Source organism: Osmerus eperlanus, chromosome 19, assembly GCF_963692335.1.
Source record: "Osmerus eperlanus chromosome 19, fOsmEpe2.1, whole genome shotgun sequence".
NCBI lineage: Eukaryota > Metazoa > Chordata > Actinopteri > Osmeriformes > Osmeridae > Osmerus > Osmerus eperlanus.
In genome coordinates this window covers 14808271-14820630 of record NC_085036.1, presented here as the reverse complement: position 1 = coordinate 14820630, position 12360 = coordinate 14808271, and the positions used below count along the sequence as shown (strand labels likewise).

At 49.8% G+C, this 12360-nt stretch overlaps 1 protein-coding gene across 1 annotated transcript in view; it reads right to left on the bottom strand.

Moving 5' to 3' along the window:
* LOC134040087 (seizure protein 6-like) overlaps positions 1 to 12360 on the bottom strand; it is a 98888-nt gene that overhangs the window by 41883 nt on the left and 44645 nt on the right. The window contains exons 2-3 of the mRNA XM_062486311.1: positions 9754 to 10452; positions 9071 to 9222 (exon numbers count right to left, since the gene is read on the bottom strand). Coding sequence (XP_062342295.1) covers positions 9071 to 9222; positions 9754 to 10452 — 851 coding nt within the window. The remainder of the gene's footprint in view (positions 1 to 9070; positions 9223 to 9753; positions 10453 to 12360) is intronic.

Genomic DNA, 12360 nt, shown 5'->3' with positions numbered 1-12360 from the left:
CATCTCAACTTCTTGCCCACTCTCCCTTCTCTCCTTCTCCTCCATCTCAACTTCTTGCCCACTCTCCCTTTCTCCTTCTCTCCATCTAACTTCTTGCCCACTCTCCCTTTCTCCTTCTCTCCATCTCAACTTCTTGCCCACTCTCCCCTTTCTCCTTCTCTCCATCTCAACTTCTTGCCCACTCTCCCTTTCTCCTTCTCTCCATCTCAACTTCTTGCCCACTCTCCCTTTCTCCTTCTCTCCATCTCAACTTCTTGCCCACTCTCCCTTTCTCCTTCTCTCCATCTCAACTTCTTGCCCACTCTCCCCTTTCTCCTTCTCTCCATCTCAACTTCTTGCCCACTCTCCCTTTCTCCTTCTCTCCATCTCAACTTCTTGCCCACTCTCCCTTTCTCCTTCTCTCCATCTCAACTTCTTGCCCACTCTCCCTTTCTCCTTCTCTCCATCTCAACTTCTTGCCCACTCTCCCTTTCTCCTTCTCTCCATCTCAACTTCTTGCCCACTCTCCCTTTCTCCTTCTCTCCATCTCAACTTCTTGCCCACTCTCCCTTTCTCCTTCCTCCATCTCAACTTCTTGCCCCCTCCTTCCCTTCTCTCCATCTCAACTTCTTGCCCTCTCTCTCTCCCATCCCTCCCTCCCTCCCTCCCTCCCTCCCTCCCTCCCTCCCTCCCTCCTCCCTCCCTCCCTCTCTCTCTCTCTCTCTCTCTCTCTCTCTCTCTCTCTCTCTCTCTCTCTCTCATCTCTCTCTCTCTCTCTCTCTCTCTCTCTCTCTCTCTCTCTCTCTCTCTCTCTCTCTCTCTCTCTCTCTCTCTCTCTCCTCTCTCTCTCTCTCTCTCTCTCTCTCTCTCTCTCTCTCTCTCTCTCTCTGCGTAATCAGCAGGGGCAGGAGCACGGGCTGTATGAAGAGCAGATTGAGAGTCCGGAGGACAGAAGGCTGTCCCACATGGCGACCCCTTGAGAACAGGGCAGCGGACCAGTGAGGGGGGGGGAGGGAGGGGGGGGGCTGGAGGGGGGGGGGAGGAGAGGGAGGTATCACAGCCAGCCAGGTGGCCTGCAGGGAGAGCTGATAGCTACAGGGCTTATTTGATCTAACAAAAACACAACAACTCCTGGATGGATGTGGAACAGTTCAGTGGCACAGCTCTGGAAGCACTCGTGTGAACCCTGACACCATGACAGCAACCAGAGGAGCTGGCGTTGGAAGAGAGGTAGTGTGGGAAGATAGTACAAAGAATCTCTGAATAAAGCTACAAATACTGACAACATCCCACTACTTCTTGAGAAGCAGCAACTTTGCACCAGTGTTGGAATGGGTGATCAACATTCATGTAAATAACTCTCCTCCCAGACAGAATAAAATAGTGTATGCAGAGCTGTTGGTTGAGTCACAGAGGTTAGACACCTGGCTAATTGCAGTCAATTCCTCTGATAGATCGTCTCTGGCCCCCTGCAGTTGCTGACGGGAGCGCTGAGAGGAGCGTTGACCGAACACAGGAGAGGTCTGCCTGTGATGAGGAGCCCCTCCCTCCTCTCCAGCAGGCTGTGTTGATAGAGAGGGTCACCAGGTCCAGGAGGGCAGATCAGGGGGCTGTTTGGAAACCGAGTGGCTGTCTCAGTCGATACACCTCAGCGTAATTAGGGTGGGGCGGCTTCACGAATCCTAATGATGACGCCCGGTCCTCTCCTCTCTCTTCTTCCCTCTCTCCTGCATCCCCCTCTCCTCCCTCCCCCTCTCCTCCCTCCCCCTCTCCTCCTCCCCCTCTCCTCCCTCCCCCTCTCCTGCCTCCCCCTCTCCTGCCTCCCCCTCTCCTGCCTCCCCCTCTCCTCCTCCCCCTCTCCTGCCTCCCCCTCTCCTGCCTCCCCCTCTCCTCCCCCTCTCCTGCCTCCCCCTCTCCTCCCCCTCTCCTCCCTCCCCCTCTCCTCCTCCCCCTCTCCTCCCTCCCCCTCTCCTGCCTCCCCCTCTCCTGCCTCCCCCTCTCCTGCCTCCCCCTCTCCTGCCTCCCCCTCTCCTCCCTCCCCCTCTCCTGCCTCCCCCTCTCCTGCCTCCCCCTCTCCTGCCTCCCCCTCTCCTCCCTCCCCCTCTCCTGCCTCCCCCTCTCCTCCTCCCCCTCTCCTGCCTCCCCCTCTCCTGCCTCCCCCTCTCCTCCCCCTCTCCTGCATCCCCCTCTCCTCCCCCTCTCCTGCCTCCCCCTCTCCTCCTATCTAACTTCTGGAGGTGAAACACGACTCTACGTGACATGCAAATAATACATGAGGTAACAGGGTATTAGTTGTGTTTCTATGTATATTAGAATGTCAGAGAATTAATTCCCAGTTTGTAATCGTCATGGTAAAAATACAATGTCAGTAAAGTAATTGTAAAGCCGTGGCTGAGCGCTGTGTGAGTGTGTTGGGGAGCTCAGGCTGCTGTGGAGGAGGGCTCTGCTGTTGAACTCCAGGACGGCTCACTGGGCTGGGCACAAGCAATCAGTCTCCACAAGCTGCAGCCAAGACTCATCTCTTCTCTGCTGCTTACCTCCAGCCAGGATGAAGAGGAGATTAGTGTCGTCAAGATTAAAACGACTCTCTGAACGAAAGGGGACAGGCTAAACGAAAGGCCGAACAAAACTATCTCTCTGTCTCTCTTTCTCTCTATATATATACATATATATATATATGTAAATACATTATGGATGTGTATATATAATAATTTTGACTATGAATCTTTTTGTTGAATGTAGGGATTTATTGTATTGCAAGGACTTCACACAGCCTGGGATAATATCCCAGGCTGAATGCTGAAATGTGTCTGCTGTTATTCTAAAGAGACGGGTTGGGATGTTATGGTGCTCCTTCCATACAATTGATTCAACTATCCCACCTCAGAGTGAAAGAGGTTTTTTTTACTGCTCAGTTCAGACCTAAATCCAGTTGGACCATTATAAATTCAAAACAGCTCAATAGCAATTTGTGAAGGCATGTTCTGGAATATCAATGCTCATTACTGGTGGGATTCTATTAGTCTGACAAGGCTTTGCTTGACAACAGACAGACACAGTCAGTGTCTGGAGTCGACTGGGGCTTCAGGGAACTGGCTGTATCAGCACTTGCAATAGAACAATTACGAAGAGGGCTCAAAAGAGCCAAAATCTATACAATCTTTAGCCGGGGAAATAAGTATCCTTTCAGATGGGGGCTATCTGGATGAAGTGGACTGTAGCAGGGAGAGATAGTGCAGACAGACTGGGGAGGTGGAGGGTGGGGAGGTGGAGGGTGGGGAGAAGTTGATCCTGTGCAGTGTGTGGTGCAGATAGCTCCCTGAATCACTTATCTGGAGGAAGCAGCAGAGAGAGGAAGGAGAGCCTGGAGAGGAGGAAGGGAGGGGGAAGGAGGGAGGGGGAAAGAGGGAGGGTGGAGGGTGTGGGCATGTTAGGGCTGTCCTTCTCCATCTTCATGAAGAGAGACCCATGTCCAGAGGTCAGACAGATCCTGATCTCAGCGTGGAAGGAAGAGATAGCGAGGCCAAGAAGAAAATGTGATCAGACCGCCCGCTCATGTGTCCTTCACAGCCAGCTCAGTCAGTCTGTCAGATCGTGGATGGTTATCAGGATGGTTATCAGGGTGGTTATCATGGTGGTTGTCAGGGTGGTTGTCAGGTCTGGTCCGTGTGTCAGAGGGCAGAGTTATCAGGCAGAGAGGCGGGCTCAGGAGGCCGAGGAGAGGAAGAGAGCTCGCTCTCTCTCAGGTCCACTTTGTGTTCTGTGAGTACAGAGCTGACAGGAAAGTCCATTTGTTTAAGTAAATGGAAGACGGGAGACATGACGTCAAACATCTCAGATGATAAATCCCAGCGGCGGTTTCACTCAATCACAGTTCCGTCCGGACAAGGCAGTCGCAAACCAGCCCAGGGCTGCTGGCTCGGCCCGTGGGCAGGGAGGGGCACTGATTAAAATGAAAGGGAAATATACGCATGTATAGAATACATTATTTCTGTGTGTGTGTTTGTGTATATATGAGCATGCATGCATGTCATGCGTGTGTGTGAGTGTGCGTGTGTTTGGTGTGAGTGTGCGTGTGTATGGTGTGGGTGGGTGTGTGTGTGGTGTGTGTGAGGTATAGATTTTTATAACTACAAGTAGAAGGCTCATCCTAGTCTGTGTTGTATTTGATCAAATCAATGTGTTCTTGTGTGTGTGTGTTCCTACCACTTTATACGTGTGTGTGTGTCTGTGTGTTACTACCACTTTATACATGTGTGTGTGTGTGTGTGCTTCAGTGTGATTCATTGATTTCCTTACCAAGGAGAAGAGTAATTACATCCTGCTTGCGGTCCACTGTAAACATGACTGAATGAGAAGTTTGTGGACTCGTGAGGTCTCAGAGGACAAACCGCTCAATTATTAACCAGACAAGAGAGATGGACCCATCAAGCTGCAGGAGAGGATTATGGAAACATGGCTCTGTCCAAAACACATGCTTCAACCTCCAGACCTGCTTGTAACCTCAACTTTCCCCAACAATACTCCTCTTAGCAATCACAGCAGACTCCTGTTTGACCTGCACAGATTGATCTTGTCGTCCGGTAGAAAACACTGCAGATGATTAGAGAGTGGATTGCACACGCCTCCAGTCAATCTCTATCAGCAGTAGGAGGAGAGAGTACAGCATTTGTCTTCAACAAGCTTCTCTCTCCCTCAGAGCTGAGCGATAGATCTGTCTCACCATGTCTGAGGGCAGAGCCTGATGTTAGTGTGTGTGCACCTCGTAGCCAGCACACGCCAGCACACGCCAGCACACGCCAGCACACGCCAGCACACTGACGGGCCACATCAGATTCTGTCCTCTCTACTGTGGACACAGTGGTTTGTGTATAAGAAGTGTGTGTGTGTGTCTGTTTGTTTGTGCATGCTTTGAGCTTCATTAACCTTAGGGTATATCTCAAACCCAAAGGAAACAGTGAGGAATACACACACAAACTCAAACAAACCCCCTCTTCTTGACTTATCTTCCCCTCCAGAGCCAGACAGACAAAGCGTTCTCATTTCAAAGTTTAACAGTAAATGAGGTGTTTGGAGAATTGGAAATTCAAGGGAATGGGCATGCTGGCACAGTTAATTTGTGGATATTTCTACGAGACAGGCAGAAAACCCAGACAGTAAACATGCAAAACAATCTCTGTGTTTGTCAACCAACTTCATGAACTTATTTTTATGGGTAAGCCTTTTTTTATTCTAAAAACAAACCATGACCCATTTTTCAAGGCTGTTGATTCATGTAGGTCTATACTCAGCATAGCTCCATCGTAGTAACAACAACCATGCTGACTTTACCAATTCTCAAACTGAGATTGTCCTCCAATTACAGAGATGGAGCAAGACGAAACTACTGCCTTCAGCAATCCAGCAGCATCCAAGCACTTTCCTCAATTGCTGCTTGTGAATCCATCAAACAGCTACCTTGGACTTCCCCAACAGCTTTGAAGTTCTACCCCAAAAACGTTTCTTGCCATGTTATAGCTTAGTGCAGAAACCTGGAAGGAACTTGGAAGGAAATAGATTCAATTCACCATCCCCCTCCAAGATTCAGGATTTAATGCATTTAATCCATGCAACTAGCCAGCAACAAACTAGCTTTTGGGTTTCAAAGTCCGACAGCAATACTTTAGTGAGAGAAGAGTCAGAGAGAAGGGTCAGAGAGAAGAGTCAGAGGGAAGAGTCAGAGGGAAGTCACAGAGGGAAGAGACAGAGGGAAGAGACAGAGGGAAGAGACAGAGGGAAGAGTCAGAGGGAAGAGTCAGAGGGAAGAGTCAGAGGGAAGTCACAGAGGGAAGAGACAGAGGGAAGAGACAGAGGGAAGAGACAGAGGGAAGAGTCAGAGGGAAGAGTCAGAGGGAAGAGTCAGAGGGAAGAGTCAGAGGGAAGAGACAGAGGGAAGAGTCAGAGGGAAGAGTCAGAGGGAAGAGTCAGAGGGAAGAGTCAGAGGGAAGTCACAGAGGGAAGAGTCAGAGGGAAGAGTCAGAGGGAAGAGTCAGAGGGAAGAGACAGAGGGAAGAGTCAGAGGGAAGAGTCAGAGGGAAGAGACAGAGGGAAGAGACAGAGGGAAGAGACAGAGGGAAGAGTCAGAGGGAAGAGTCAGAGGGAAGAGTCAGAGGGAAGAGACAGAGGGAAGAGTCTGAGGGAAGAGTCAGAGGGAAGAGACAGAGGGAAGAGTCAGAGGGAAGAGTCAGAGGGAAGAGTCAGAGGGAAGAGTCAGAGGGAAGTCACAGAGGGAAGAGACAGAGGGAAGAGTCAGAGGGAAGAGTCAGAGGGAAGAGTCAGAGGGAAGAGTCAGAGGGAAGAGTCAGAGGGAAGTCACAGAGGGAAGAGTCAGAGGGAAGAGTCAGAGGGAAGAGTCAGAGGGAAGAGTCAGAGGGAAGAGTCAGAGGGAAGAGTCAGAGGGAAGTCACAGAGGGAAGAGTCAGAGGGAAGAGTCAGAGGGAAGTCACAGAGGGAAGAGACAGAGGGAAGAGTCAGAGGGAAGAGTCAGAGGGAAGAGTCAGAGGGAAGAGTCAGAGGGAAGAGTCAGAGGGAAGTTCTGTATCATCCAGGGAATCTGAGACCAAGGGAGGAAGTGTTTACAGTCAAGTGTTTACAGTACCAACGTTCTGCCGGTAGTTCAAGATAAGGGTTCTATATTTCAGGGTTTTCTTTCATATTGTAGAGAAAGATGAAAAGATGAAGAGATCTCATAGGTGAAGTGCTCACACAGATGGGAGATCTAGTTGATTTGCCTTTCTCATCATTTTTATAATCAAATCTTTTTTTTGTAAAAATCCTACTTTTGTTGAACAAGCAAAGTCACACATAGAGCTGCACCTAAACCCACAAGAAAGACAAGATAAAACCCAGTAAATCTGAAAAAATAAAAATACTAATGTTTGGTTTTATGTTCAGCATGAGAGGAAATGGATGCTCTCACCCTAACCCCGGCTTAGACACACGGCCTGACCTGGCTACCTTTGTAGTCAGCATGAGCTGAAGGTGCCCTTTGCAGGACTCTGGATCTCTCAGTCTCTCAGCCTGAAGGGTTACTTCTCAATTATAGACATGTTTCACCAACAGAAACACACAAGGTCGTTTTCTCAACACATAATTCAAAGCTTGACAAAGACCAACAGCGTTCAGCATGGCCCTGGAGAACAGAACCAGCTCTGCTGAGGTCTGAAGGACGAGGGTCTGACTGCCGTTGCCACAGCAGAGGGCATCAGCTCAGCTGCCAGGAGCTCTTCAAACAGAAAGAACCACCAAGTCTACTAACTTATATGAATTTGTGCATTTAGTAAAGTCAGCATTATAAGAAGGAGGATAACACACACCTTGTGAGAAACTTGAGACAGCTGGGACATGACTGGGACATGACTGGGACATGACTGGGACATGACTGGGACATGACTGGGACATGACTGGGACATGGCTGGGACATGAATGGGACATGACTGGGACATGACTGGGACATGGCTGGGACATGGCTGGGACATGGCTGGGACATGATTGGGACATGGTGGTGACGTGACTGGGACATGACTGGGACATGACTGGGACATGACTGAGACATGACTGGGACATGACTGGAATGGCTGGGACATGAATGGGACATGACTGGGACATGACTGGGACATGGCTGGGAACATGGCTGGACATGATTGGGACCCCCAGTTTTCTTTTTACCCCCTTTTAACCCCCCCACATGACTGGACATGACTGGGACATGACTGGGACATGACTGGGACATGACTGGGACATGGCTGAGACATGACTGGGACATGACTGGGACATGTAGAATTTAATTCAATTCACTTTAATAATCCCATAATACCAAAGGACATTCAAGCCGAAACACCTAAATGTAGAGGTGGCAACTAGTCAAAGAATCACTGTAAAAAAACTAAAACTGAAAAAGAATTTATCCACCAACTCAACTGTAAGTTCTGGTATGTGTTATTTCCTCTGTAAGGGACAATTTGTCAATTTGTGAAAACATATCATCTCTGTAGGTTTACCTGCACTCATCAACTACAGAAAGAACAAATTGACAATATAATTTTTCCACCCACACTGGTATCTAAAATGAGTTTCCAGCATTGAATAGCTAATCAAATGTAAGTGGAATTTCACCAGTCGTGATTTAAATCTCATGGTTCTTCATTGTCAGAGAACACTTATCCCTGTGAAAACCACAAACAAGCCTGAATAGAAGTCCGCTCGGATTTTGCAAAACACGCTGCATAAAACGTCCCGGTTACTGCTAGCATTCCTGAGTTTTGGCTGGACACCATATTCTATCTGTGATTCTGCTTGTCGTTTATTTATTTTACTTTTTAACAGGGATGTAAGTGGACCATTATGACATGGCGTCAGAGAGGAGAGCATCGTGTGGTCCCGGCTGCTGCCTGCGGCGGCGTGATGATCTTGGCGAGGCTGTCGACGCGACAGGCGAGGGATAACAGGTCCGCCTGGCTGAGATGAACCTCAACAAGGAAACAGGCGAATGAGGGCCGCTAACCCTAACCCTAACCGCCGCTGAATTCACTCATCTCCATCCGAGCTCAAAAGGTTTTCAGGACCTAACGTGTTGCTTGACGGTTACATTTTCTGTCTGGAGTTTTAGTTTTAAAGTATTGCTGCATCTGCCATCCCAGACCTTGTAATGACACAAACAGCCTCCTCTGATGCAGATGACAGGGTTATTTGTTTCTGAGCCGTTGTGTGTGTGTTATTTTCAGATTCTAACCATTGCATATCTCATTAGCACAGGCTGCTGAAAATAGCAGCAAGGTGTTTAGATGCTCCATCAGATTGTCTGGCTCCCAGGACAGCCATGATTACTCAGTAGATAATTAGGTTAACTCAAGGTAGAAAAGTACGGTAAATGTCTGGAAATTCTGCTGCAAACGCTGTTTTTTAGCCCCGTTAACCCAGCACTTATGAGGACAAATCTACACAAAAATAGAACTCTTCTGAGAGTTAAGTCAGACAAATAAAACTGTGGGTGCATCAGTGTGGTGTGTGGAGGACAGAGGGCCAGGGAGCAGCCTGGTTAACCATCACCGACCTGTACTTCAATCCCGTAACCCAGATAGACGGTCACGACGTAGGTGCAGTCCACTCCAGACTCCACCCTGGCTCCAGACTCCATCCTGGCCGCAGGGTGATGAGGAATCTCGACGTAGCCTTCGGGGTCGCTGAAATTCACACTGCAAGGACCTGACAGACAAATGAACAGAAAGAAGATAAGTGATTCCCTGTGCCAGCCTGCTGATGTAGCCCTGACAGCCCATCTGTGTTCCAGTGCCCCCTAACCCTCTCATTAACTCCCCAGGTTCTCTCTCCCCTGGCTGGGATCAGGCTGGCTGGCTGGCCCCTGGCTGTGGAGGAGCAGACAGCGTAGCCAGGAGAGATCAGGTGGACTAAGCTCGCTATATTGGCTTGCCGCATGAGCGGGTCCTTTATCCTCAGTGGAGGGTGTGATGGAGAAGTCAGGATGCAAGGATGAACAGGAATGATACGACCCAGCGCTCATCCTCACTGACCAGCTTGACTGACCCACAAACGGGAGTAAACACCAGGAGAGGGGTCAGTCAAGCACAGAGGCTTGGATATCAGATGGAGAAGGTACAAAAACGACCTCTATCAGGACTGTGTTACAAAACAACCCAGTGAACCCAGCGTTGACTGTCATAGGTTATAGAGCACGTGCATGCTTCCAGTGGCTTCCAGAACATCAAGCCAGCTCACCTGCGATGTGCATGGTGGTGATGGTGGAGGTGATGATGGTGGAGGTGACGGTGCTCCCCTCATCCCCCTCTCCTGATGGGGTCAACTTCCTGGACACGCCCGTGTTGTTCTTCAGCCCCCGCCCATCTCCCTTCACATCCACCACTGAGGTGGTCAGAACAGTGGCTGTGGCTGTGGTCTCCACGACATCTTTACCCTCAACGGCGGGACCAGTGGCACTGTGGCTGTTCCCCGTGGCGACAGCGGTCTTGGTGACAGGGGTGGTTGACACGCCCCTCTCCTCCCCCCGCTCCCTATCCTTGGAGAGCTTCTTCTGGGCCAGGGCCAGAGCTGCGGTGGGGCCTGGGGGGGTCAGGGGGGTGGTACCGGCCACGGTGGAGGTGGTGGCGATGTCGGAGAAGGCAGGGGCATCTTCGTGGGGCACCCCAGGGGTGGAGGGCCCCCCCTCCTCCAGGGCGGAGTAAGAGCCGGGCACGGTGGGGCTGAAGAAGTGCTGCTCTCCCTGGAAGTCCTTGGTGAGCAGGGCCTGCTGCAGCCTCAAGCCCCGGAGGCCGGGGTGGTGGTCGGGGGCGTTGAGGGGCGGAGCCGTGGTGAAGGGCTGGGCCTCGCCCTCCCGGTCCGGGGTGGGGTTGTGTGTGAACACCACGGCGCCTGAATCCACTCTCTTCTGGCCCACTGCATTTCCTCCTTGGTCAGACACTGGGACGGGGAGGAAAAACACACACAAAATAATGTGTTAATCGATTCACAGCAAATGAAGCTGAGTACTGCAGGAGACTCCGCAAAGGCAGGCCAAGGAAACGCCCCTGACTTACCATAGCAGACCATCCACACCATATATGATTTGAATAGAAGGTTAAGTACTTTGGCTAGTGAGGAAATAGAACAATTACTGCCATGATTAACTAACTACCACTATAGAGAATCACTATGAAAGGCCCTCAGAAAGCCCATTATGTGGAGAAAAACGAAAGATGAAGCTCTGATAAATCATTGAAATGGGCTACCTTTCCTCCACTTCTCTCCAATTAAGTGAAGCAAAGATTTCACCCTGAATACCTTGTGATTACCAGACACTAGATGAAACGGGCTGAAAAGGGAATATCATTCCCTCCTGCAGTGAGAGGTGCAATCAGTCTGTCCCCTGGGTACAGACCCCTCCCAGAGGACTAGTGCTTTCACAGAGTACAGAGTACAGAGTACAGAGAGAGAGAGAGAGAGAGAGAGAGAGAGAGAGAGAGAGAGAGAGAGAGAGAGAGAGAGAGAGAGAGAGAGAGAGAGAGAGAGAGAGAGAGAGAGAGAGAGAGAGAGAGAGAGAGAGAGAATACTCATGTACACTGAGAGATGAAAAAGCTTGAATTCCACCAACCACCAAGTTTAAATTGAATCCAACAGATTGTAGTAGCTCCAGAAAAAAACATTTGGTGGCAGCAGACAAACAGGAAATGAAGAAATGAAAAGCAGCTCATCGCCCAATTTTAGAATTTCTTCGATGTTTATCCCCATGAGCGTGTTGAAACAGCCTTTGAGCGGCCCTGTCACAGATTAGTGATGCCAGTCCTGGGGGTGTTCCTGCAGTGAGTCAGAATGCCGCACGCTGTCACAGATGAGCAGAGAAGTACTGAGAGGATTATATTATTATATATTCCTCTGATGAGATTATGAGCGCATGCCCAGAGAAGAGAACACACCACACAGACTAAAGCCTTATTTCAGGGGCCTGTGTTCGATTCCGGCCCAGGCCATTTCCTGCATCCCCTCTCCCCTCTCTCCCTCTCCCCCCCCCCTCTCTCTCTCTCTCTCTAAGTTTTTAAAGGGCAGACACAAAGAAAGGGATTTCTTTCACACAGTGCTCCATCAGGACTGAGTAAGCATCCATGTGCACATACTGTACACACACTCACACACCCTCACACATATACACACAGATGTTCTACACAGTGAGGGTAGATTATGAGCGAAAAGCTTTCTCTCTTTAGAGTCTAAACGTAGCCTGATACTGTGATGACTGACAGCTCAGGCTTGGAGAGGAGAGTGAGAGCACTGCACATGGAAGCCTCCTGAATCCTCCCAGTATGCAGTAGAGCATCTTCTCTTTAGCCAAACACAATCAATAATAACGACAAGAGCACAGCAACCACCCTCCTTGTGAATCCTAGAAACACTCCTACCTAGTTGATAATGAGAGAAACTGTGTTGAAGATGTGGTACATGACTTTCCTGTAGGATCTCCCCTGGAGGTACAGCAATCGCCAACATGCAGCAGTCTCTCTCTACCTCAAGACAAACACTGCTAAGCACCCACACAGACTAGTGGAGTCATTGATTACTTCCCTAGGCTGTCTGGTGCTTAAGAACAGCAGCATGAAGTCAATACAGTGGAGTATGAAGCCAAACCAGGCTTTCTAAAGACGTTAGGAATTGAGATTCATTCGTTTTCTTACAGTTTTCTTGTAGTTCTGCAGTGTTTCGTACCACAGAGTCTGGCTCAGGGTGACCATGCACAGAAGAAGGTTAGGGTGACCAATCACAGATCGATTCAGAGGCGACCAATCACAGCAGATGCTCTGTTTATGTCTCTCTCTACTTCCTCCCATCGACTGCACT